This window comes from Otolemur garnettii, unplaced genomic scaffold, assembly GCF_000181295.1.
Source record: "Otolemur garnettii isolate 467f Iridium unplaced genomic scaffold, OtoGar3 scaffold00135, whole genome shotgun sequence".
Lineage (NCBI taxonomy): Eukaryota > Metazoa > Chordata > Mammalia > Primates > Galagidae > Otolemur > Otolemur garnettii.
In genome coordinates this window covers 1,938,643-1,966,305 of record NW_003852530.1, presented here as the reverse complement: position 1 = coordinate 1,966,305, position 27,663 = coordinate 1,938,643, and the positions used below count along the sequence as shown (strand labels likewise).

Sequence of the window (27,663 nt, the reverse complement as noted above, 5' to 3'; positions counted from 1 at the left end):
AGGGAGGGAAGGGAAGGAGGGAGAGAGGGAGAAGAGGGAGGGAGGGAGGGGAGGGAGGAGGAGAGAGGGAGAAGAGGGAGGGAGGGAAGGGGGAAGGGAGAGATGGAGGGAGGGAGGGAAGAGAGAGGAGAGGATGACTAGCAGGAGGCCAGTTTGGGGGGCAATAAGGAAAGCAAGGAAGAGAGGTGTCAGGGAACATATACACTATAGTATAATGCTGTGTAATTTAATCATTTATTACTCGATTTAAAAAGCCCAGCCACTGTCCACTGTCTGAATATTTTGATAATGATGACTGATGATGAATCCAGAATAGTGATTAATAAAAAATGATCTGCTCCTGTACTCCCTGTGATTGTAAATATCAACCTTAATTAATAGTAATCAATGCCAGCAGTAAGAGAAGATCCAAACTGCTTTAATGCACCACTTCAGGGGCCCCATACAACTTCCTCCTGAGACTTGTCGGCTCACTGCCCCCCCAACAAGGAGCTGGGGGGAGGGGCGGGGGGAGGGGCAGGGCGAGGGCCAGGCAGGGGCACAGCTGCTACTGGGGACCCCGGAGCTGTACAGAGGTTTGGACTGAGGGAGAGGGGTGGGTGCCAGAGAGAGTAGCAAATCTTAGGAGCCAAGAGCTTAATCACCTGTCTCTCCTCCATCTCCCCCTCTCTCTCCTCCGTCCCCGCCCCCCTCCCCACATGTGGTTTTTAACCTTCATCTGCTCCCAGTGCCTGCAGAACACAGTTCTGGCCTGGGGTCTGAGGCCTCCACCGTCCCCCCTCCCTCCCTCTCCAGGGTCCCCTTTCCCTGGTCCCTAACACATTCCCAGGTGAGTGCAGGCACCGTCCCCTGAGCACACTGGCTGACTCATCCTCTTTACGGTGTCTCTGCATACCCCTCCCCCTTTGTCACCTAAATACTGGTCGACATGGCAGAAGAGCCACCTCCTCCATTCATGTCTGGATGAGTCTTTGATGAGCAGCTACTATGTCGCCAGTGTAAGATCTAATCCCAACAGCCTTACAAACTAGAAACCAATGTGTCCCCATTATAGGCCATCGTGCTTCTGAAGGTGTCCTGCTCAACGTCTGACAAGCCAGCACTGATAAAACTGAGGTTTAAACTCCTGTCTATTTGACTCAGCAGACACCCTCGTAGGAGGAGACAGATAGATGGTAACAGACGGGTAAGTACATCAAGGAAGGGGCCTGGAGGGCTCAAGCTAATTGTCCAGGAGGGGAGCAGCACACACAGGCCTGGTAGAAAGTCTCCTAGGAGAAGGTGGCACTTTAACCCAGGTGGGCACTAACTTCTCACACATTGTATGAGTTTCCCAGATACGTAAGAACTGCAGGTGCCGAGGCTAGAGGTGAGGGGATTTGAGCCCTGCGGGGGAGGGGGCAGAATACACATCGGTTACACGAAGCAGCTTGACTATGTGCAGACAGGCAGCAGGGGACAGGAGCAGCCTGGGATTCACTGTGGGTGGGTCCCTTGGTTTCAAGAGAGCTGTCCCCACTGTGTGAGCCCCGCCAGAAAGCAGCCTCCCCCAGGCTGCATACCCCAGGGCAACGTGACACGCCAGGTGCTAGCATCACGGGACATCCTGTTTCCAGAAGGAGACTACATCGGAGCCTGGGCTTTCTGGTCAGCTCCCCCCATCTCAAGATGCCACATTCCTAGCAAATTCTACGCTGTTCTTGAGAACTACAAGTTAGAAAGAAGGGAGGATCAGGTTGGTCCCAGGCCACCTGTAGCACAGGACAGCACGAGGGGATCCAGAAACTGCAAAGAGTCCCACTCAGCCGGCACACTCTCCTCTGGAGCAAGGGTTAAGATTTTGACAGGCCAAGAGGAGGAGAAAGATATATCTGTGATGATTTCATATTTGTCAAGTAGGAAGTTAAAGGCGTGAACTAGAATTGTCCATTTGATCTTATCGATAGAGAGAAGGATGAATTTCCTGGAGTCACCTGTGCCCCGAGGTGCATTTATCCATCACCGCACCAGGTGACTCAGTCTTCATTCGGGAGACTCCTCTATCGCACGCAAGCCAGCCATTTATTAATTTCTGCAACAAGTTCTCAACTTCATTACTCACTCTCGAGATCGCACATGTTTACATAATCTTTCTCTGGCTACAGGAGTCGCACGGCAATGTCCCCGGGCAGCCGCGGCAGGGAGATAGCGGGCACAGTGAGGTGATGGTACAACCTAGGAAGCCATGTGATTACACAGCTCCGACCTGCCGCCACTCTCTTCTTCCGTGGGTACTCCTGGAACGCAATGTCAAAATTTGCATGCAAGATGCTGACCAATAACGTACATTTTGACTTACCACGGCAAATAAAAGTGCATGCCATCTGGCTGATTAGAAATACTCTCTCCTTCTCTAAACAGCTGGGTGAGTAACAGCAAGGAGAAGCCGGCTGGCAGCTGTACACACTCATCCCTGCCCTGATATTGCTGCAAGGGATCCGTGGTTCCACAGGTACAGACCTGAGAACAGGAGGCAGGATGCCCTCCCCACCAGCTCCCAGAGCAGCAAGAACAGTGAGCTGCTGTGGCCAGGTGTCCCCCTCCAGTGGGGCTCCTCGGTCTGCCCGGCACAAACAGGCTCATTTCACATTTTGTAAATAAGATATTCTAAGGTCTTCTGGGGGAGAAATTGCTGCTTCGGGCACTGGGGGGAAATGAGTAAATGTAAAAGGGGAGAAAGGCGATGATTCTTCTTTTAATGATGGAGCTGCCACTTTGTTCCAACTGTCACCTCACACGCACACCTGACCGTTCTCCATCTACCCAGGCAGAACTGACAGGGAGCTCAGGTTGACTTTTTCATGTTCCCAGGCGGGTGCCTCCGCAGGGCCTCTGAAGACACCTGTGATGTCCCAGCATCCTGCCCACCTGCTCTGGGCACCTCTGACCTCCACCCCCTTCCACCACCCAGGGATCAATGACCGAGGTGGAAAGCTCCTTGCCTGGTGCACACAGAGGTCCAGGGACATCTGGAGGGGAGGGGTGGCCGCCCTGTGCAGTCACACAGGACCCCCCCCTGCTTGGAAGTGTCCTAGTTTGGTTTAATCTTCTATTGCAGTCCTGAATTTTTTTTTCTTTTTTCTTTTTGAGACAGAGTCTCATTCTTTCACCCTGGGTAGAGTGCCATGGTGTTATCGTAGCTCACAGCAACCTCCAACTCTTGGGCTCAAGCAATCCTCTTGTCTCAGCCTCCCAAGTAGCTGGGACTCTACAGATACCTGCCACAACACCCGGCTAGTTTTTCTATTTTTAGTAAAGACAGGATGTCGCTCTTGCTCCTGAGCTCAAGCAATCCACCTACCTCGCCGCCCAGTGCTGGGATCACAGGTGTGAGCCGCTGTGCCAGGCTAGCCCTGAAATTCTTAGCAACTGAGCGATTATGGGCCCCACCTGTGCTTTCATTCTGCTGGTTGCCTGTCTTTAAAGGAGGCGTGGCTTTTCTGTGGAGGCACCTGATGAACACAACCTGAACCAGGTGACAAACAGCAAACACCAGCAGTGCCAAGTCTGATGGGACGGGATAAGAAAGGCCCTTTACCTCTGTGGCCTCCCCGCAGGTACCCAAACTGAGCCTGAGAAAAACATCTAATAACCCAAATGGAAAGACAGTCTATAAAACAAACATCTGCCTGGGACTCCTCTGATCTGTCAAGGTCATCAAAAACAGGGACAGTCTGAGAAGTGGTCACGGCCAAGAGGAGCCCAAGTTAGCGACAGGAAAACTAAACCTGGGCTGTCCACAGGCGGAGAGGTCGGGAGCCAGCAGCTATGGCTCTTCTGTCCACTTTCTGCTCAATTTTGCTATAAACCTAAAATCGCTCCATAAAATAAAGTTTATTAATTAAAAAAACCTAAATGTGCTGAGATCCCAGAATAGAATAAAAGACACTATTTCGGTGTTTCTCCACCTTTTTAATCTCACGACACACACGACGTGAATCTATAAACTTCCATGGCACACTTAAATGATGTTGACCAAAAAAAAGAAGGAATAAAAACTTCCTGAGCTTTGAACGTCTTTCAAAAATAATTTAGTGAATGGTTTTTAAAAATTTTTCGAGGCACACCTACGACCCTCTTGCAGCACACCTGCATGCTGTGGCACCCTGGTTGGAAATCACTGCTCTAGGGAAACCCTAGGGAAACCCAAACCAAGCCCAGACTTTAGTTACTGATGGTGTCAGCATCTGTGAGCTGTACCGCAGTAACGTTACCAGTCGGGAGGCTGATCTACACTCTTCTTGCAAGTTCTCTGTATATCTAACACTTTCCAAAAACTAAGAGTTTATTTACAAGCTCCCCTTTTCACAAATAAAAGGGTGCGGCTGAAGAAACTCTTGTTCTGAGGAGGGAGAAGATGGTGGGGGCAAAAGGGGGCCTAAGGGGCCGACCGGAGGCCCCCATCCCCACAGCCTGCCCTGCCCCTCCTCAAGTCCCCCATTTTGACTCACCTGGGAGGAGGCTGTGGCAGCTACTGAGGTGATGACTCACTCTATAAATGACTGTAACTTGTAGAATACCTGGGTTTGGGTTAAATCTCTCCCCTGGAGACCAGTGGTGCTGTCAAATCCCCTGGCTGCTTCACCACCAGCTAATATTGTGCTTCTAGCCATAGATAACATGTGGGAAAGACCTGGGGTGGGCAGGGGAAGATGTGAGTGAAGCAGAATTCACTCTGTCCCATTATCAGCCTGCGTTGAGATTCCAAGTTGGCCGAAGTCCAATGCCAGTGTCCCTGATCCTCTCCCTATCACCCCTGTGACAGGTGTGGGGTGTGGCTATAGGACCCAGGCACTGGGTGCCCAGGTGCGGCAAAGCACACCTCTGGACAGCTGCAGTACGGCACACCCCGGGTGAAGGGCTCAGCTACAGCCTGAACTTTACAAGTGAGAACAATGTCACCTGAACATTTGTGCCCTCATGTTAATTTGAAATAAGAAAAAGAAAAGAACAGAACTCCCGGACATCCCTCTGGGGCCTGCCTGCATCAGGCATGTGTTGGGGGTACCCCAGATGCAGAGCTGGGGTCTAGGTGTATTGACTTGTAATGTTCCCCTGGGAGAAGAAAGAAACGCTTCCTCAGCACTGGCTGATCTCGGCACCTGTCTCTGCCCAGCTGTCTGTTGGCCTCCCACGTTCTGATCCACCCTGTGTCTGTGGGAGTCACCACTTCCCCTCAGCACACCAACTTCCCCCCAAGGCCACCTCTCCATCCCCGTGAGCAGCTGTGCACCCGCCCACCTCCCATGACCTCTGTCCAGAAGCCCCTGTAGGGCTGGCAAACTAAGCCACAAAGTGACGTCTAGACAAGTGTCAGGGTTTGTCCCCTGTCCCCCTACAGCTCCGCGCAGACACCTCATGTCAGGTTATGAACTCCTGGACTTCTGATGTGGCACACAGACCCCTAGGCCGACACCCCGCAGGTCCCAAGCATCCGTGGGGCATGGTGTTCCACCTGGACCCCTCCCCGTCCTCATCCCAGCCACTCTCTCTGCCTGCCTCTCTGAGACTTCAGAGTCGGTCAGGGCCTCTGCCCAGCTCCAAACCAAGTCGCTAAGTCCCGCCCCCTGCTGCCAGTCCCCATTGCCCTGGCCTCAGCCTTAACACGTGCTTCGCTGGGGAGTGAGACAGAGGTTCCAATTCTAAAAGGCAGAGGACAGAAAGTTGAAGGTCCATTAAAACGTGCTGGCCAATGGGACTGTTTGCTGGAATTTCGGTTCCTTATAGAAACCGTATGGCAGCTCCTGGTGCAGGAAGCCCGACGTTTTCCTCAGGACACTGTGTCCAGGCCCTCCCAAGCACCTGGTGAGGGGGCCACATCCTCCCCACCCTCACCCAGACTCACATAGGCTGGCTGCTTGGCCAAGACTGTTGGAAACAGCTCCCTTTGGAGGATCAAGAAAGGGAGCTACACCACGGCCCCATGCTCCTGCTTCTGTGAAAAAGGCCATGGTCAGACCAGAAGCCCACCCGGTCCCTGAGAACTCTCCCACAGGAATGCTCAGTGCCTAGGCCAAGCCCAGACACCAGCACACGCCACGCTGCTGAGGGGACAGGCCAAGCACAGCCCCAGACACCAGCACACGCCACGCTGCTGAGGGGACAGGCCAGCACAGCCCCAGACACCAGCACACAGCACGCTGCTGAGGGGAGAGGCCAGCTGGCCTCTGCAGAGGCCCGAGCACAGGGCATCCCTTAATAGCCTCACCCCCAGGGAATAGGAGGAGACAGGCGTCCCTGCCTTCACTTATTTACCCAGAAGGTTTACTGAAAGAGCCCAAGTGCCTATGGATGGAAGAACGGATGTGCGACACATGGGCTGTGCACAGAACACAGTGTGTGTAGCCTTAGAAAGGAAGGATCCTGTCACATACAACAGGGCTGGTCCACCTTGAGGTCACTAGGCTGAGCCAGATGGCCAGTCAGAAAGAGACAAACACCATGGGATCCTGCTTAGATGAAGTGCTTAGAGCAGTCGGGGTCACAGAGGCAGAGTAGGACAGAGGTTACCAGGGCTGTGGGAGAGGGAAGTAGGTAGTTGTTGCTGCCTGGGTACAGGGGTTTCAGCTCTGCAGGACGTGAGGGCCCTGCGGACGGGTGTGCCCATACTCGGCACCACCCAACTGTGGGCTTAAGGATGTGAAGACAGCGGATCCCACACTACGTGGATTTTCCACGGCTTTTAAAGTGTTTGCTGAGTCTCTGCTGTGTAGTGGGTGTAGCCACAGGTGCTGGTGATGCCACAGTGGCCGCCCTGCTCTCACAGAGCTCAGCTAGGGAAGGTAAACAAGTAAACAGAGGAATGAGACAGGCGGGTGAGGGAATCAGGGAGACGAGGATGCTTCAAAGGCCTCAGAAACGTTCATCCTACACAGTGACTTTCCCAGAACGTATCCAGGATGGGCGTGTCAGCCTGAGGGCCCAAAAAGGCCACCTGGAGGGAGTGATGTGAGGTGAGGATGAGACGGAACCAGCTCAGATGGTCTGTGCCAGGAGCACACTGGACAGACAACAGACAAACAACAGCCGCTGAGGGTGGCTTTGCAGGCTGAGGACAGAGAGAAGGAGATGAGAAAGGGGAGACCAGTAATTGGGGGGACTTGTTGACCATGAATTTTACACCATAAGCAGTGAGTAGGAAGCTGCTGGAGGACACTGAGCATGGACTGTAAGGGGCACCAGGGACGGCTCCTGAGCCTGGACCATGTCACCGCTCACCTCCATCCCTGACCGCCCCAGTCCTTGCAGGCCTGTAACCCTCAGGGTTCCATTTCCATTCAAATTCCCCCAGGGCAGCAGCTATCAAACTTGACTTCTGAGCCCTGCAAAGAGCTGTGCGCTTCCCAGTAAGGAAGGGGCGTCCACCCTGGAGGGCCACCCTCTCCCTAGGGGGCACCTCCCCACAAGGCCCCCAAAGCCCGAGGCCTTCTAGCGCCTTCGTTTGCTTACCCAGTTTACAGAAAGAGCCTCCCTGAAGGGCAACCCCAGAGCCACACGCCCCAGCTTCTTCCAAGAGGAGCTTGAGGCTGCAGAGGCTGAGCAAACACTTTAAAAAGCCGTAGTAAGATCCACATAGTGTGGGATCTGCTGTCTCCATGTCTTTAAGAGGCAGCTTTACCACCTACCAGCTCCCAGACCTTTAGAGAGGACAGCATTTCCTCACGTACTGACTTACAAAACACGCTTGCCTCCAAAGTACTCAGCTTCACACATGTCCAAGCAGAGCTGGGAAGAGCTCACGTGGGGGCTCTTTACTCCATGCAAATTCCAAGAAAACTTCTGTCCAATTCCTGACTGTCCCAACCCACCCGGTTTTCTCCCCCGCTGCCTTTTTCGCAGCGGCTGGCAGAAAGTACCTCGTAATTTCAGGAAAGGGAGAGTCCTATGCTCTGCACACTCAGAGGATGTGAAAAAACATTTGATCTTCATCCTCCCAAGGACTCTGTGCCCATCTGGCCCCCCAGTAATAGGCTGGCGCCTTCACCAGCCGTTGCCTCTATGGGGCACCATTTGAAAGACCAGTCTTGTGGGGAGCTCACATCCAAGCCCACTCCCCAGGGCCCACACCCTGGTCACCACAGCGATCGTAGAACTTGGCCAGTTAAACCCCAAGGAGGCTGCGAGATCACTTTACAGGCTGCTGGCCACACAGCTCACACCTTTAAACCCTCTGCAGATTGAGACGTGGGGCCCACACTGACTGCCAGCCCCACCACCCTGGCTTCCGACAGGTACCCAATGGTGAGGCTGCTTCTCCGTCTCAGAAGAGGGAGGAAAAAAAGAAAATCCCAACTTCTAGACCTTCTGGAGGCTCATGAGGGGATGATCATCCAGGGAGGAGAAGTTGGACATGGAGCCAAGGTCGCCCCTGTCCCCGAGGGGTGAGGGGGTCCCAGGATGCTGACAGCAAACTGGATACTTCAGCCTGAGGTTGGCTCCCAGAGCCCTGCTCTTGTCCCCAAGCACCATCTCAGACCCCAGTGTTCCCTCATCCAGCCGGGAGCCCTGCCCAACCCACAGCAACCCCCCGGCAGCCCACGGTGCCAGGCTCTGCGGTATGATTTTAGGTTCCTTGGCACGCAAGAGAGTGGTGGCACGCAAGAGTCGGCTTCCTGGCCAGTGTCCTTTGTGCTAGGAGAGAGCACTTTGTTTCAGTCTGTGGACATCAACCCGCATTCCCTCAGAACCTGCTGTGTTCTGTGCTCTGTGAGGGGGACCGTAGTGAGGATGTGGCTGAAGATAACACAGCCCTGCCTAATGGAGCTGAAGGGCCTGCTCCAGGCACACAGCTGGCTGAGCCCCAGTACACCTTCCCTGAAGGGCAACCCCAGAGCCACACGCCCCAGCTTCTTCCAAGAGGAGCTTGAGGCTGCAGAGGCCACAGCTGGAGATGCTGAAAGGTGGGGCTTTCTGCACTGGCCCCTTTGCACCCAGGAAGCTGGTGCTGCCTGAGACTCAACCAACATTAGGGAGGGAAGACCCCAGCAGCGATGATCTAGGGTTCTGGGGAGGCTGTGGAGGCCAGGCTCAGAACCCAGCCATTCCCCCTACAAAGAAGGCTGAAGGGGGTAAACCCACTCCACACAGAGATAAGTCAGCGATGGCCCCAACACACACACCCCGACCCACACCAACACAGGGGACCAGATGGACACACACACCCCAACACACACACACCCTGACCCACACCAACACAGGGGACCAGATGGACACACATACCCCAACACACACACCCTGACCTATGCCAACACAGGGGACCAGATGGACACACACACTCCAACACACACACACCCTGACCAACACCAACACAGGGCACCAGATGGACACACATACCCCAACACACACACACCCCGACCCACACCAACACAGGGCACCAGATGGACACACACACACCCTAACACACATACCCCAACCCACACCAACACAGGGGACCAGATGGACACACACACACCCTAACACACACACCCTGACCCATGCCAACACAGGGGACCAGATGGACACACACACCCTAACACACACAGCCCAACCCACACCAACACAGGGGACCAGATGGACACACACACACCCTGACCCACACCAACACAGGGAACCAGATGGATACACAAACACCCCAACACGCACACCCTGACCTATGCCAACACAGGGGACCAGATGGACACACACACACCCTAACACACACACCCCGACCCAAACCAACACAGGGGACCAGATGGACATACACACACCCCAACACACACACCCCAACCCACACCAACACAGGGGACCAGATGGACACACACACCCCGACCCACACACCCCAACCCACACCAACACAGGGGACCAGATGGACATACCCCCCACAATACACACACCCCTGACCCACATCAACACAGGGGACCACCTAAACATACCCCTGACCCACTCTAACACAGACAGATGTGTGACCAGACAGGTGTGACCAGATGGACACACACATACCTCTACCAAGGCATGCACACACACACACACACACTGCCCAGAACACGCAACCACATGCCTGACTCCTACAGCAACACACACACACAGCCATACACCATTCCATATGCCTCAACACATATATCCTTCACACAAACATGCACCCCCCAGAACACAGCCCCTCAGTCATCTTTGCACACCTGAATGCCACACCCTAACACTCCCTATACCTCCAAACACTGACGTCCACATCCCAACCCATTCTCCCATGTACACACATCAATACACACACCCCACACAGTGTACCCTCTCCCATGCCAAGACACTCAGGGCAGCACACCCTTAAACACACGCTCACAGAAACACAGAGATGCATGCACCCTCCGCTGCCTATACTCCCAAATTAAGCCGACTTGCACGTGTACATACAGCAGCACCTTGCCAAGAGAGCAGGCACACTCACCAATCGTCCACACCCCAACACACACAAGTATCCGACACACACAGGCACGTGGTCCCAGGGAAGGCACCTGCTGCTCCCCATGGCATCACACTCGTTCCCCACTGAGCCCTGTGCCCTTTCCCCCAAGAGCACCTGACGGGGCTGGGGCAGTGTGACAGCCCAGAGCTTTCCGCTCCAGGTGGCCAGCGTGAAGTGGCTGCCTGGTTCAGCCTTTGGTGCCACGAGGCATGACAACAAAGAACTCAGCCGCCCTCCCCTGGACGCCTTCCCAGATGACGGCTCTGCCCTCCTAATTTACACCTCAGAGGACGGTGCTGGCCAGGAAGGAGGATTAGAGGCCTCTGCTTTCTCTTCCTCTTCATCTACCCATGGGAAGGAGTAGGGCAGGGACAGACAACTTCTGGTGGTGGGGGAGCTGTGAGCAAGAGACAGGACAGCCAGGGCCAGCAGTGTCCCTCTGCCTGTGTCCCCTGCCATCTCCCTCCACCCACATGCCTAGGCCACCTTCCCACAGGGAGCTGCAAAGAAGAGCGTGTGAGGGGCCCTGGCACAGCATCCTCAGATCAGAAGAGACAGAGGAGGCTGAGACTTGGGCAGGCTCACCTGGGCAAAGCCAGGTGTCCTGAGGGATGCCACGGCCGCACCCACCGGGTGGTGCTCCTGTCGCCCGCAAGGGCCAGCTCCCCTTTCTTCCTCCCTGTCTTGGTCCTGCTGTATGTGTGACTTTGATCAGGGGCTGGGGGGATACTCACAGCCATAGCTTTGGAGATCATGTCAGGACTAAGTATGGGATCTATGGGTCCTGTCAGTGATGGCTGAAGGGAGCAAGCAATGGGCTATCCTCCTTCCCTGCTTCTGCTTCTGTTTCTGAAGGGCTGTGAGGACAACCCCCACTGAGATACAGAGAGAGACGGGGACCTCCGTCCTCCTCGTAGCCTGTCCTGCCTGGAGCTGGGTTTGCCGGGCTGAGTTAAGGCAGGGCTACTGAGGGGGGCTCTGTCCTCTCTCTCTCCTGCTGCACTCACCACCCATCACATGACCCAGCAGTGGACACGGAGCTGAGCGGTCACACTGATGTTGGGCTGAGCCCCAGCTCTAGCACATCCTAGCTTTGCAACTCAATCTAACCTCTCTGTGCCTCTGCTTACACAACTGAAGATATTCCATCGCTCCAGACTATGATTTGGGGAGGGCATATTCCACATGGTTCCTTCTGGGTGAAGAAAGGGCCCTGGCCATAGCCCATAGCTGCAAGAGTCTGTCTCCACGGCATCTAGAAGGGAGAGGGAGTGGGAAGGTGTCTGGTGGGGAAGGAGGGAGGAGAGATCTGCCCAGCCTCACTGCCCACCTGGCACAGCTCAGGGATTACATGACAAAATGTGCATGAACAATCAGCAAGGAATCTACAAAATCCTCAGCCCCTACAAACTCCAACATGCTGCTCAGAGAATGTCAGATGTGACCCACTAAAGTCACCCTCGTGAGAACTGGTGAGCCCATGGAAAAGGTTGAAACTGGGCCTGCACCTCTCACCACTCATAAAAACTGACTCACCATGGATGAAAGATTTACATCTAAGACATGAAACAATTACAAATCTAGAAAAAGGTGTGGGAAAAACTCATGGTGACGTCAGCCCGGGGAAAGATTTTATAAAGAAAACCCCCTTGGCAATCACATCAATAGTAATAATAAATAAATAAATGGGATCTGATCAAGCTAAAAAGCTTCTGCACAGCTAAGGATGCAACAATTAAAGCAAACAGATGACCTTCAGAGTAGGAGAAGGTATTCACATGTTATGAATCTGACCAAGACCTAATAACCAGAATCTATAGAGAACTCAAACTAATCAACAAGAAAAGAGCAAACAATCCCATTTATCACTGGGCAAGAGACACGAGCAGAACCTTCTCCCAAGAAGACAGATGAATGGCCAATAAATGTGAACAAATGGTCGTCATCCCTCACCATGAGAGAAAGGCAAACCATCGCCTAACCCCAGTGAGGACAGCTCACTTCACAACAGGGCTTCCACAGAAAGGAACACTTTTACACTTTGGTGGGATTGCAAACTAGTACAGTCTCTTTGAAAAGAAGCATGGAGAATCTTTACAGAGCTAAAAATAGACCTTCCATTTGATCCCGTAATCCCATTACAAGGCATCTAACCAGAAGGAAAGAAAATCACTTTATCACAAGGATTTGCACTAAATTGTTTCTTGCGGCTCAATTCACAAATTGCCAAGATGTGAAAACAACCCAAGTGCCCATCGACTCACAAATGGATAAACTGTGGTATACATACACCACGGAGTACTATTCGGCAATGAAGACTTCACATCTTTCATATTTACTGGGAAGGATTTGGAGAATACTCTAAGAATAGCATTGCCAGAATGGGGAAGCACATATCTGACGTACTCAATACCAATATGAAACCAGTAGATGAACATCTACACACCACACAAGACAAAAGCCACAATTAATTCAAGGGGGGCAGGGAGCTCGCTTCACTGTGTTCTCACCTCACAGGCACAATGCCGGGTGTACGGCACCCCTCCTGGGGGGAGGCCCCCACTCGGACTTCACCTAACAAACGCAAGCAGTGTAACCTAACTGTCTGTACCTTTATATTAACCTGAAATTAAAATAAAATGCAATACAATAGTAACTCTTGGACCATGCAAACATTTAGGAAGGGAGGAGAAGGGGGCAGGGAGATTGAAGGCAACGGGAAATTGGGGAGGTCAGAAGGGGAGGGGCAACTTCCACACTTCCCCATCCAACTCCAGCTAAGTGGACAGAAATGTTGAGGCCCAGAGAAGGGGAGTGAGCTGCCCAAGTAGCCCCCAAACACGACGCGAACCCGAAACGTGTGTACAGGCCAAGCTTCCAACTGACTTGGGTATTCTCTGCTCGGAGCTGTTCCTTACGTGCTAGAAAACACACCTGTCTCTGGTTTCAGGTCCAGGTGTACAGCAGTTTATGCCATCAGAATATAAGGCCAATTGACTAGAAGTTGTTTCCACCCAGTCTTACCGTGGGTCTGTGTTCCGTTCGTTCATGTCCCACCACCCAGAAGGAAGGTTGGCAGTGTCCCCAAGTGCTGGGGATCCTTGGCTGAGGGACTCCCGTGTGACGTCCTGACCGTCTGTGGGACCGGCATAGATAGTTTTTAAGCCAGGGAAGGGCCTGGGCAAAGCCTGAGCCTCCTTCCCTGGGAGGGTTCTCAGCTCCACCTGCAGGGTCCCACTGGGAGTCGCACCCCACCGCACACCACCATCTGGCTCGTGCCCTCCCCCCACCTGGGGGCCAACACGGCCAGACTCCAGTGCCAACAGGGTCAGCAGGCCATGAGGGGGAGCCTGGGAGCTGCCCTCCCTCCCTGGCTGGTGTGGAGGGTGGTGGTGCCTCTCCCCTCACTCATCTTCACGTGGGAGTGCCCCGTATGGCACGTGGTGTGGTGGTTAACCCCAGCCAGGAAGCCTCCCATGCCCCTGGGACATGCACCACAGCAAATCTCCCCTCCTCCTGCAGTCGTCTGCCTTCAGCCAGGTCTGGGGTGCTTCCTGGGCGTGTGTCATGAGGCGCTGACTTAGATGACAGTTCTGTACCAGGAAGAGAGGGTGACAGCCAGCCAGGTGGCTGAGGAGGCACATTGCTTCCTCCTGGAAGTCCCCAAGATTGGCCAGATGACAGAGGCAAAGAGCCCTCTTTGCCAAAGGACTTTCCTAGTTGACTGTGCAGAACTTCTTACCCCTTTGGGTCCACAAATGTGGGCACCAAGGGGGTCCAACGGCCCCTGACACAAACCCTCCCAACCCTCTAACTCACTCTGTGAATTATGTGTCCAGCTCCCGAGGCTACGAGCTCTAGACCGGCGACCCTGAACTCCTGTCCTACAGCACCCTGGTGCCGTGAGAGGATCTTAAGGTGTGCCGCAAAAACTTCTAGAGATCATTAATTCAACTACTTTTTGAAGAAGTTCAAAGCACAGCAAGTATATTTTTTATTTTACTCTTTTTGGGAATCAATATAATTTAAGCGTGTCGTGGAAGTTTGATGGTTCCCAGTGAGCCGTGAGATGGGGAAGGCTGGAGAAGGCTACTGTAGGTGCTGAGGGGGGTCTGTGCCTCTGCACGGCCCCCAGGACCTAACGTGGTGCTCGGCGTGCAGAACCCACCTGGTAAGCATCTCACCCTTCAATGCATAAATAAGTGAATTAATGAGCAAACGAATGAGTCCCTTTATGAATGAATGAATGAGTCAGGGAGGAGCTTCATAGCAGGGAACTACCCGGCTTCAGGGAGATAGATTTCAGGACAGTCTTAGAGGAATTTTCTCACAGAGAAAACTCCAACAGGGAGAGAAACTGCCTCCAGCCCCGGTGGTGGCACTCAGTGACACATGTCCACAGCCTTGGGGTTACCTGCCTGTGACCAGAGTGTATTGCCAGACATGCCACCCAAGGGAACCATCGTGCAGATGATCAGAACAATCGGGAACTCAAACTCCACAGACACATTCTGCTTCTCAGAGTGAAGAAATGAAAAGGACTGGGGACTGATCAAGCCATGTTACAGATGTAAATGCATTTTCTTTGCCACTCCATATTTTCAATATTCCTTCGAAAAGCATATTTCTTGTGCAAAACTCAGGAGTGGGGGAAGAATGACAATTAATATTACCATATGACAGGACAATAGCCCTTGGACCAAATCTGGCTGTCACCTGTTCTTGTAAATAAAGTTTTATTGTCACACCCTTTTATTTATGGAAGAATTGAGCATTGGAAGGTCAGAGACCATGTGCCGTACAAAACCCAAAATACACGTTATCTGCTTCTCTTTGTGGGAAAAATGTGCTGATCCTTGTGTGGAAGATTCAATGACCAAAAAAAAAAAAAAAGACTTACATCTCAGAACTTACATAGGAGTCTGTTCAAAAAGTATGACTTCTACTGCTAGATACATTTTTATGTGCATAGAAAGAATTGGAAAGGTATGAATTAAAATGTTCACCTAGTGTTTGATCAATCAGTAGAGGTGACCATACTTAATCATCTATTGTGCATTTCATAATAGCTAGGAGAGAACAATTTGAATGTTCCCAGCGTTAAAAAAGATAAATATTTAAAATGATAGATATCCCAATTACCCTGATTTGATCTTTACACATTACATGACTGTATCAAATCATCACATATACAACCAAAAACATGTACATTTACTATGCATAAAATATTTACTCATCTACTATACATAAAAAAATTTAGTGGTTATCTCTGAGTGCCAATGGGCATATATGCTTAAAAATTATTTTTATTCTTATTTATGTGAATCTCCTAAATGCCCCTGGTGAACAAGAATTACTTTATAATAAGAAAAAAAATAATAAAAAGCTCATTAAACCACATTGTCAGTCATAAAGTCAGGAAATGTCCCTCCCAGAGGAACCAAGGAAGGAGGTTTTCAAGGTCACTAGTAAGGACATTTCAAGGTCAGGCACCCACTGGGTGCGGGTGTAAGTGCTGCCGAGGATCCTTCCCAACAGGGATTACGGTATCACACTGCAGCTTTGCTAAGGGACCTCTTCAATTTTTCAGGGCAAATTAGTCAAATAAATAAGTAAATAAATAACACCTATTTCAGCAGCAAATTAAACAAACTATATTTAGCAACGAAGAGAAGGATGTCTCTGTCGTGGTCTTCAAGAAAACAATGACGGGCACATGTTTTATGTTGACCTCGATGACATGTTGGAAGTATTCCAAAATGCCTCTCAAGATGACTGTGGACAACTGTCAGACCACGGCCCACGGCCACTGAGCTAAGTGTTTGGACATTACTTTAAGGAAGATAAGAGAGAACCATGTCGAGGACCCATTTCCACACACCCTGGAACTGAGGTCGAACATCCGCCAAAATTCTAGTCCCGCCAGGTGTCTCTGAAGGGGAAAGAACAGCTTCCTCCGTGGACTGTCCTGGACCTCACGCGTGGAGTACAGCACAGAAAGGTTCCCCAAAGGCACACAGTGCCTGGAGAGAAAAGCTGATAACAACCCCATCCTTCAGAAGCCAGTGGCAAGGTGTTAACGCCAAGCCCACCCAGCACCCGCTTCCTCACTCCCACACTCGAGTTGGCATCCTGGCTGGGCACCGTGAGGGGAGGGCCGGCCCCCATGAGGTTCAGTGGGCAGCCCAGCCAAGGAGTCAGCTTGTGCTGTGACTCTCACTTCTCCCTGACACATGCCACATGTCACACAAAACCCCCAAGGCTCACAGCAACAAAGAGATGGGTCCCACAAGAAGCCAAGGCCCGGACAACTTTCTCTTGGTGGGGGCCGGGGCCACAGACCATTGCCTGAGCTTTCAGCACAGCCCATGTTGCCCTGGGCACCCCACCCACCCCCGTCAGGGATCTGCGGTATATGCCGTTCAGACAAGCGTCGTGTGGGGACTCTGCAATCTTTTGTGAAGATGTGGATCAGGGAATAGATGGTGCATCTCTGTTCAGCTTGGCCCAGTCTTTCCCAAACCAACTGGTGGAGAGTCCCAGACCCTGTCTCACCAGCACGCTTCAGAGGCCGTATTCATTTTTCCACACTGACCAGCCCCACCGTGCAGGTTGGACTGGAGCAGCCTGCTCCACCCGATCCTGCCCACCACAGGCAAGGACTCAGGTGAAGACAGTGTGTGAAATGCAAGATAAAATAACAGACAGAAACACAGGCCCAGAAAAGTGAGTGCTTTCCTGACAAAGAAAGACAGAACCAGTTCTGGCTCCAGAATGAGTTGGAGAGGCCCCACACACAGGAAGCCCACGTGCACAGCCAGGAGGACCTGTTTTAGCTACGTGGCTCCTGGAGGACCCTGGCCCAGCTCAGGTGCCTCCATGCCCAGGTTCTGCTCAAGGAAAAAGTCCCAAAGCCCTGCCCCAAATCCTGCTCCCCTAAGCTCCTTTTGGGAGGGTCCAGGGCTTTCTGAGAAGGGCTTTCCAGATGGCGCCTGGCTGCTGCAGTGCCAAACTCCACAGCTTAAGTAAATGTTGCCATCACCCCGTCCTGCCAGCAAAAGGCAAGGGGGACCCAGGGCTGCTCTCAGCTGCAACTCTACTCACTTCCCAGGGAGATCAGAGCATCCCCTACCACCTGCCTGCCCACCCTCTGCTCTGCACCCCTCCTGGAGAGCCTCTCCCTGCATTTGCAAGACTCGCCTTGCTGAGCTCCAGCCCAGCCAGCCAGGGTGGAGAACTGCACCTGCCGGATGCCGACAGAGGAGACAAGACAAAGGGAGGTGAGGTGAAGAGCCCAGAAGGGCAGCGAGCAGGCCCAGGGGTCACAGATGGCCAAGGTTCCAGCCCAATCATCACGGATTTGGGAAGTCTGCACAAATCCAATCTCTACTTCTCTCCAAGTGTCTCTCCACATCTACCATCAATGCTCCAAACAGGTCTACAGTGAAAGGGCCTTCCTGTTCACACCTCTGACCTCACAGGCTCAGAGGGCCCCCCACGCGCCCAGCAGTCCTGTCGCAACCGATCCCCTCTGCTCTCCATCTCCGAGTCCCCAAGTATCCCAGCAGCCTCCTCTAGAATCCAGGGGAATCCTGAGGGCCGGTGTAACAGGGGGCTTGTTGAAGCTCACTCCTGTCCCCAGAGGGGTTGGTGCTACCTGCCAGAACCTTCTCTAAGAGAAGAGCCAGGAAATGGGCTCAGGTGTGAAGCAAGGAGGCCTTTCCCAGGAGTGCACTGATTATGAGCAGAACATGAATCTCAAAACCAAGGCAGGGATTCAAAAGGTGAGCAACATGGCAAGGAAGGGTCTTTGGTGGGCAGGACGATCGAGCCCAGTTCCCCCCCCCACACACAGAGCCCCCCTACTCTAAAGAAGTGGCCCCCACAGTGCTGACACCACACAGGGCGGAGGGCAGAGGGCATAATTTTCCAGTTACCCGAAGGCGTGGTGAGCAGGCGAGTGCGTGATACCTGCTTTTGGCCAGACCACCAAGCAGGATACCTGTGGCTGTTCGCAAGTTCACTGCTAATTCCAGCCTCCATATACCCAAGGTGGTGGCAAAGCCCTGAGCCTGGCACCTCCCATTCAGTTAATGGAAATCCTGCGGCTACTGCTTTATGCTGTTTTGAAACCTGACTGCTTGATTCTTCGCTTCACCATAACCTGTCCTTAGCTCATCTGTGTTTTCCTTATTACCGTTACATTTAGATTTAAATGAACATTTCCGAGTTAACATGCTCAGGGAAGCAAGGCACCGTAGCACTTCTCAGGAGCTCAGTGGGCAGGAATGCTGGAGACACCTGTGGGCACAAAGGGGGCAGCACCACGCCCACCCTGCAGATGGGTACAGTGAGGCCATCTGGCAAACAAAGGCAGGGCCTGAATCTATCCCCTTGCCCCTGAAGCGGTGTCTTGGAAATCTACTGGAACAGAGGGGGCTCTGCTTCTGGGATCTAAGACTTCTAGGGACGGTACGATCTCTCTCTTTCTGGAACGCTGAGTGACAGCAGCATTCAGTGGCCGGAGGAAGTGTGATTTATGGCTGTGTGCACCGGGGGTAAAAGACGGCAAAAGTCCCAGAGTGTTACCAAACCTTCCCTAATAATCGTTCCTACACACAAGATAATAAAAGTTCTCAGTGAATGGGAAGTTTATAAAAAGGAGCTGCTAGTAGCACCCAGCTCCCCGGGGAAGGGAGAGGATGCTGTGACCACCTGGAATTAGCCGGCCCCTGAGAGCTACTGGCATACGGCATCAGCAGGTTGTCCTGGGTGGCCAGAATAAGCCCGGACACAGCAGAAAGATGAACAATCAGGGGAGGACACTCAGGCCCCTGACCCTTGCCCCATCTGACATTCCCTGGGAGTCAGCCCGAGCCTGGGCCAGCACGTCCGTCTAGGCGGGCGGCCACCTCGCTCTCAGCTTAGAGGAAGGGCCTTGGCCGGCGGCCGCCTGGGCACAGCTTCGGCACACACAAGCCGAGCCTCCGTAAATCTCCACAAACACGGCGGCCGCCTGCACGCGCTGCCACGGCGGGGACGGAAGGGCTGCATATGGCGCTCGGCTTCAACAGCTGAGCTTTAAAAAAAGTGCAGCTTTTCATCTCAGCGAAGCAGCTCCCAGATCAGGAGGTAGGGAGAGAAGCTGGTGGGGGTGGTGGGGGTGGGGAGAAAATAAGGAAGCCAGGGTGGGCAGGGGAGCCTTAAATGTTAAATTTGATTTCATAAGGAATTTCAGACGATTATCTGGCCCTAAATTCCCTCCAGAAAATTAAATAATGTTCCCCATTTGTCATCCCCAAATCGACTAATTTCAAGTTACCAATACCATCTAAAAAAAAATGACTAGTTTTCTTTTTTCTTTTTTTTAAATAAAAATAAAAGAGTCTACCCATGTGGGAATCATTCATTCACGTGCTTCAGGCTCAGTCGAAATGTTTTAAGTGCATTTATAAATGGAATCATTATTGTTTTTCAAAGTTCTGCTCAGCACAGAGATCAGGTGCCACAAGGCCCGAGGGGGCGTCCCCTGGTCCTTTTAATTCCCTGCCTGGAGGTGGAAGGTGGTTGGAAAGGAGCAGGGGGAAGAAGCCTGAGACGGCAGTTTTTCTGGAATCGCCTGGAAACTTTTACTTTCTGTTTCCTCAGCTGATAACGCCTGTCTTCGGCTCTGCAGCCAGCTCCCCTCTCCCCTCCCAGCCCCCTGTTGCTGCAGCCTCCCCGAGCTCCAGTATAAAGTTTGGCTTCTGCAGCAGGAAGCAGCTGGGCCAAGCAACCAGCGAATGATAATGACCTCAGAAATCTGCTGTTCGCTCGGCAACAATAGGGTGCTCAGTCTACTGGAAAATTGTGTTCATCAGCTAACTCTGCTCAGTTACTAATTGACATTGCCAAATATTTTAAGAACAATTGGAATGCACAAGCAAAAAAAAAAAAAAAATGAAGATCTTAATCCTCAGACTTAAATTTTTTATTTTCTTTTTCTTTCCTTTTTTTTGTTTTCTCCCCCTCCTCCTCCTTGTGGGTGCCTGGATTTGTTTGTGCAGAGAAGGCGGTGGTTATCATGAATGAGGGGGTGTGGGGGGGACACATGAGTAAAAGAGGTAGCAGAGAAAGAAAATCTATCATATCACTATACACCCGGAGTAACGCAAGGGCACCCCAGATAAAGGCCTTTGAAGCTGTGGTCAAAGGGCCCACAGAGGAAGGCAACCCAGCATTTCAGGAATGCTGGACAGACAACAAAAGCCCACACGGCTTTTAGACCAGCTGATCAAATAATCCTTGTCAATCTCAAAATATTATACCAGAAGTAGTAGGGGTTAACAATATTTTCATCTCCGCATCTCTCCCTGGCCTTCCATTGATCACGCAACTTAGCCGACTTTATTTAATGAACAGAGGGTCGGTGCGTTCAATTACCCCCTTCCCACCATCAACACTTCAATTACCCCTACTCCAAAATTATGGGGAATTCGGAAGGTAACTGCCCTGTTGGATATAATGAACAGTATCGTTTCTTAGTACATTAAGTTTTAATTATTCTGCGTGTTGATTTCCAAAGCAAAATCCGAAGAAACAGAAGTTTGGTGGTTTTTTTTCTGACTCAGAGTAAAGGCAGGACCAGGGCACGGTCTTCCAGGAGGTTTCAGAGGAAGATGCAAAGATTAACGCCGTCAGAGTGTTTGCACGCAAGCCAGAAATGAGGATGCATCAAAACAGCCGCCCTTGCCTTTTAAATGTCATGAAAGAGTAAAATTTATAAGCTGCTGCTTTCCAAAGAGTTTCTCTTTGCATTGTACACGGAGGCAGGGATGGCATGGACCATGGTGGGAGATTATCGGTAAGTCAAATAAACAACAACATAACAAAAATAAAACAAAGGGAAAAGATGGGGAAGTGATCTGTGTGACTAGTTTTGTCCATTTTCTGTTAGAAAATATGACCTCTCAATTTGTCAAAGGTCCTGGTTTTCACAGTTGATCTTAAGCTCGGTTCTCAGCAGTTTGGAGAGCCAAAGAACAAACACATTTTCTGGTTCACTGGAATCATTTTCACATGTTCACTGATTCAAACATTCTTTTGCTCACATAACAAACAGCTGCATCCCACATTAGCCTAGCCAGTGACAGTCGCCCATCTCGGCAATAACTGTTTGATTGCAAACTTGACCCCTTCCTCGTCTCGGTCTGAGCAAGACATTTTTAAACAGCCACTCCGTTCCCAATCCTCCTTTGCAAAGAATTACATCAGATAACAAAGGACGTCTCTGCCACTCATTGTAAGCCTTCTTCTGGAGATCTGTTCTAAGAGGCTCTGTAAAAAGGTTTTTTATGATGAATTCAGAACTACTATCATGTTAAGAGCAGCGATTTATAAAGAAGAATTCATTGGTTAAGATCTGAAAAAATAGTTTCTCAGGCCCTACTGACCCAGTTTTCAACAAAAAAAGAATCAAGTGATGCAAATTAAGTTTTGCGACATTGTTATGCAGTCTGAGAAATTTATAAAACCGTGTTTTACAGTTATTTCTTAATAGAAGCCTTAATAAGTACTTCTTTCTTTACTTAAGGGCTTAAAGATTTTTTTTCTTTTGCTCCCTTGCACCTTGAAGGTTTCTCTTTAACAGGTAATAATAAAATACCCATTGTGTCCAGATTTTTATTTAAATGCCTATTTTAATCACACTTCATACAAGGCATACTTGTCAGAAATAAGAGGGAAAACTAACCAGATTTGGTTAAAAGTCCTAAATCCCAGGGAAACCTGAAAGCCTCAGACATGCAGACGATTTGGGCTGAATATTGGGTCTGCCATCAATTTTCCCACTTAGTCAGAAAATTATGAAAGGGTCTAATTTGAATATGAAGATGACAAAGGAGTCAACCAGAAATGAAAGAATCAGGATTCACCATCGTAAAACCTCCTCGATGAGGGACATCAAAGCGAGAGGGTCACCACAACTCAAGTATAATTCTCTTGGAGTCATAAGCAAGGGTTGGTTTTTTTGAGCAAAATGTTTTTTGTTTTTTTCAACAGGGTATTTAGAGATAGGCAAGCAACAGAGATAGGAATAGCACAAGGCTATCACTTGGCCAGAAGGTGAGAAAAACACGGCAAACACGCCATTAATGAAGATGAGCATTTGGTGTTGGAATCTTCTGCGGAGACCTTTTCATTTCCCCAGGTCCCAGAGAGAGAGAGAGAGAGGGATGGAAATCTGTCAGTGTTAACTCCACGTCACTCCAGAAACTTAGGCGAGCCTGTGTGCTCTCCGGATTCTGCCCCTCAAAGGTCCCCAATCCAAAAACGGCAAGATTACACTCCCCACCCAGAAGAGGACACCCCTTCCCAGGAAGCTGGAAATGGTCCCCAGTGACAATGGGACACCTGGCACTTTGCTGCCTCCGTGGAGCAGAGAGCCCATCTTCATGCAGTTCCCACTATCGGCCAGGGCAACTGGGAAACCCTTCCCTGGTATCTCAGTATGTTCCAGGTAGCAGGTGCCCCATGGAGTAGGTGACCTCACTCCTCCCTGATGCTCACGTCACCTGTTAGACTCTTCCGAAGCGTCTCAATGCTAATAAATTGCAAACAAGTCTAGGAGTCCAGGAGTAGACAGTGTATTTCATGGGTATTTAAGCAGCGGCTTTAAGTGGTATCGGAATCTCTGGAATGTGCAGATCAGATTTATGTGTCTTAACCATTCTTTGCTGGTTCGTAACAAGCCAGCAGACTCACGCTTTATTTTAATACTAATTTTGTCCTAGAAGAAAAGTATGCTGAAGCATAAAAACAACAAAACTAAACCGCCATCGACTCCATACACGCAGCAGTGAATTGCCTCCAAGATGGAGATATCTACCAAAACCAAAAATGGGGAGGGGGGGGGAGCGGGGAGGAAAGGAAAAAAAAGGAAGAAGAAGAAACTTTTAAGAAATGACCCTCAACAGTGGGCTGCCACATCTTGAACAGTGGGCAGTGCAGAGCCTCGAGGTGCCTCAAACTGTCTTTCATTTCGTAGACTTAATGGCTGATTGCAGGAATCAATGTTGCCATTAGTAACGGGGTATTTGTTATGGCGTGATTCCCTCTGTTGTTAGGCTGTAGAATGATTACAGTATTAGCGAGGTGCTTTCTTTATAAAGGGCTAGAGATATAACTTTCAATTTGCTATCCATTAGGAAGGAGCTTTGGAAATAGGGATGAAGGCAACACCTTACCTCCTGTTAGGTAAGGATTTTAATTTAGCTGCCTTAGGTCTTAGGCTAGTGGGGTTTTTTGTTTTGTTTTCTTTTCTCCCCCCTACCCCCAAACTGGGCCAGGAAGCTTCAGCATCTCACAGACATTTTGATGACAGATTTTCTGCTTTGCTATTTTAGACCCCAAAGCTGTATCGTTCGTGTAACACAGCACAATTTAAGACACGCAGGCGTACAACTGGGTTCAACCCCCCGCGCTTTCTCAAACCACCAGGGGAAAGCAGTGTGGCTCTCCAGGTCACAGAGACCCCACAGGTAAGCCACGTGGTAGTAGTTTTGGAAGGAGATGAGTCTGGCTTGGGGTGCTCCGAGGAGAGATTTGCAGGAATATATACTAAGGTGGAAAGATGGTGAGGGTCTGAATTTACACTGTGGCACCCATGGGTGCAGCTGAACGCCAGCTCCTGGGTTCCAGAGACAAGGTGTTAGTGGATGTATCAGGGCTGCCAGGACAAGGGGAGGCTGTGCCCCACTGGGTAACTGGCCACCTGGTCATCCTCAGCACGTGGGAGCAGGATCCCGTGACCTTCTGAGTACCAGTGGGCAGGGAAGGCCAAAAAGCTGAGATGAGAGTCTCTCACTGAGGCAGGGCAGCCTAGGAGAAAATGCACAGCCCGCTGCCTTCACAGACCATCAGCCACACTGGCCTCAAGATTGACTTCAGGCCCGCAAGTGGGTCCAGGCACCCCCAGGCAGGGCCTCTGCCAGCCACACCGCCCCATCTCCCCGACCAACCTACCTGAAGAGGAAGGCGAGGAGGGGTGCGGGCTGTCCTCCTGGGCACTCCCGGTCTGGGACAGGCCTCCTCCGACCCCGCTCTCCTCGGTGACGTTGGAAGAGCCCGGCGTGGTGGAGCGGCTCACCGACTGTGACTCCTGGTCGCTGCCCGAGCCACGCCGCTCCTCCAGGCCCACGTGCAGCCCGTCCTCGTCCGCCTTACGGTCCCGCTTGTGGACGCGGGAGTGCACGACCACTTGGTGGTAGGTGCGGAACACCCGGCCGCAGTCGGGGCACTCAGTGGGCTTCTCCTTCATGTTCCCAGGACCCTGCAGGTTATAGTCAAGCGTCTGGTTCAGCCCGTGAGACAAAAAATCCCGACTGCCTTCCAAAGGCTCGAGCTTACTGGGCACGTCCCTCTGGCCGCCCGCTTTAGCGCCGTGAACCAGGTCGGCCGGCATCTTCTGCTTGGAGCCGTCCGCCCCCACCAACACGTACTCACGCTTCTCCTTATCGAACATGACCCCGGCGCTCGCCAAGGGGTCTTCGTGGTTGCGCTGCAGCGGGTGCTCCTTAGACAAGAAGCCGTGCTCCATGGCCATACCCCTGGCCATGAGCTGCCAGGCCTGGTAGCTGTTCACCGGGTCCATCTCCGCAGCCTTGGCGGCCGCCTGCAACCGCTCAATGCAGCTGGATTTCAGGGGCGGCACGAGGTTGAGGCACCCCAGGAGGGAGTGCTTGTCGCCCTCGGAGATGCCATGGGCCACGCTGGAGAGGGGAGACAACAGCTTCCCCAAGGCCTCCTTCTCCTTGGCCGGCAGCTCCCCGCCCTTGCCGTAGAGGGGCCCGGGCTCGCTCAGGCTCGCCTTGTCGGGCGCCATGAAGCCGCTCTGCAGACAGGAGAGGTACCTGGAGTAGAGGTTGGCGTGGGCCTCCTGGGACATGCTGCCCATGGGCACGGGCACCTCGGGGTCACTGGGGGACTTGCTCTTCACCGACAGCTTGTTGAGGTGCACCTTCATGTGGTTCTTGAGGAACCAGGGCTCCTTGAAGCGCCGGCCGCAGATCTGGCAGCAGTGCTCGAAGGAGTCCTTGTGTTTGCGCATGTGGCCCTTCAGGAACCAGGCCTGGCTGAACACCTGGCCGCACACCTCGCAGCGGAACTCGTTGGCCGACTGCTCCCCGCCGCCGTTGGGGCCCTGGCCCTGGGCGGACTCGGCAGTGATGTGCGCCTTCTCCACGTGGCTGATGAGCTCCTCCTCCTGCGACGCGGCGAAGTCGCACAGCGTGCACTTGTAAGGCTTGTGCAGGATGCGGATGTGGCGGTCCAGCTCCTCTCGCTTCTTGAACTTGCCCTTGCAGAAAGTGCAGCGGAAGCCGGCCGCCGGGGCCACCGCATCCTCCTGCGCGCTGGCCGGCTTGGGCGAGGGTACCGGGTGGGCCACGTCGGGCACGCTGTGGTTGGCGGGCAGGGCCAGGTTGCAGGCGGCCAGCGGGGCCTGCTGCGCGTGCGGCAGGGGCTTGAGGTCCGGCCGCTGCGGCAGGAGGCTACCCTTCATCTGCTTGTCCCGCAGAATGGCACGCTCCTCCAGCTCGTGCAGCAGACGGTTCTCCTCCCGCACCCGCCCGCGTCCCTTGCCCAGGTTGCCCAGCTTGTGGGTCCGCAGGTGAATCTTGAGATTCCCCTTCTGAGCCGCCCGGTGGTCACAGTAGGGGCACTTGAAGGGCTTCTCGCCCGTGTGGGTGCGCATGTGCAGGGACAGGATGCTATTGAAGCGGAAGCGCTTGCCGCACAGAGGGCACGGGTACTTGCGGTTTTTGCGCGCATCGTCCTCGATGTCACTCATTTGGGACATGATGCCCAGGTTCTGCCCGTTGAGGAACTGCTGCAGGTCCACCCGCCCGTTGAGGCTGGTGTCCACGTCCCGGCCCAGCTGGTTGGCCAGGAGCGCCATCTGACTGCCCATGGGCTGGCCGCTCATGGGCACGTGGGCCTTCTCCTCCAGGGGCGCCGCGGGGGTCTTGTCCTCGGGGTTGGGCCGCGGGTGCAGCTCCGGAAAGGCATGGCTGAGCTGGGACGTGATCTGGTGCAACTTCTGACTCATGGCATACTGGCCGTTGAGCACCGGGCCGCTCAGGTGGGGCTCAGCTTCGGGCGCCGCCGCTGAGGACACCCCAAGGCACAGACTCGCTTCTTCCATCCCTGGAAACAGAGAGAGAGTTCAGATCTGTGCTAGGCACCGAGGCGGTGCAATACATCAACCGCATCAGCTGGTGGAGAATTTGCATTTCATGCCTTACCTACACATAATAATGCCGAGGAATTATAGTCAAAAACAATAATAAAAAAATGAATTATTAAATGCCAATTATGCAATATGGCATCGGCCTTCCAATTTGTTTTGGCGATGGACCGTCTTCCTTGTATTTTCTATTTACAGACTGCAATTACTCATTCACATTTAAATTATTAATGTCTTACCACTTTCAACACCTAATAACAAATCAAGAGTCTACGTGTGAAACTTTTCCCCTTTTCCTTCCTAGCACCTGTACCTGTTGGTTCGGCGCAAAGTTTGCCTTCCAGCCGAATGGGTCCCACTGCGGGACCGAGAGACTCCCTGGGAACTTAGGTGTCCGCTTACTGTAGTCAATACATTCGCCATTCTGAGATGAAAGAGATCATTTTATGATTTGGCCAAAAGGAAAAAAAAAAAACAAAACCAATGGCATGATATTTACTGGTACATAATAAAACAAGATAATGTTTTGGGGAAAAATAAAGTAAAGGACAGGCTTTAGAACAATAAAAGGGATTTTGCTTTAGTCAACAAAAAGTGCAGTAATATCTCATTAAGCTGATTAGTATGCTGCTTAGAAACAGTTCTAGGTGCTGTAACACATGATTATAATCATAAAAATCCTTCAGTGTTTGCATGGAAGCATTAACGAGGTATATTAAATTTTAAGGAGACTGCGAGTAGCAGCTTTGCAAACCTCAGAGATTAAGAGTTAACCCTTGTGTTACGAAACACTGTTACTTTGTCAACTGGTAACCGTGTCCATCAAAAGAACCATACATTTATCTCAGGACGAAATCTTAGCGGGTTGTTGAGACTGTTCAAATTCGGGTGGAAGCAAAAATTCACCCCATCTAACCGGCTCCCTTGTCCTTCAACTGGCGAGACAGCCCAGCCAGGGACTTTGATTGGGCTTAAAGAGATCTTTTAT

General features: G+C 51.9%; 1 protein-coding gene across 1 annotated transcript in view; it reads right to left on the bottom strand.

Annotated features, from left to right (window-relative positions):
* ZNF536 (zinc finger protein 536) overlaps nt 1-26,642 on the bottom strand; it is a 111,778-nt gene extending 85,136 nt beyond the window's left edge. The window contains exon 1 of the mRNA XM_003798423.2: nt 24,455-26,642. Coding sequence (XP_003798471.1) covers nt 24,455-26,633 — 2,179 coding nt within the window. The 5' untranslated portion in view covers nt 26,634-26,642. The remainder of the gene's footprint in view (nt 1-24,454) is intronic.
* Between the last annotated feature and the right edge of the window lie 1,021 nt (nt 26,643-27,663).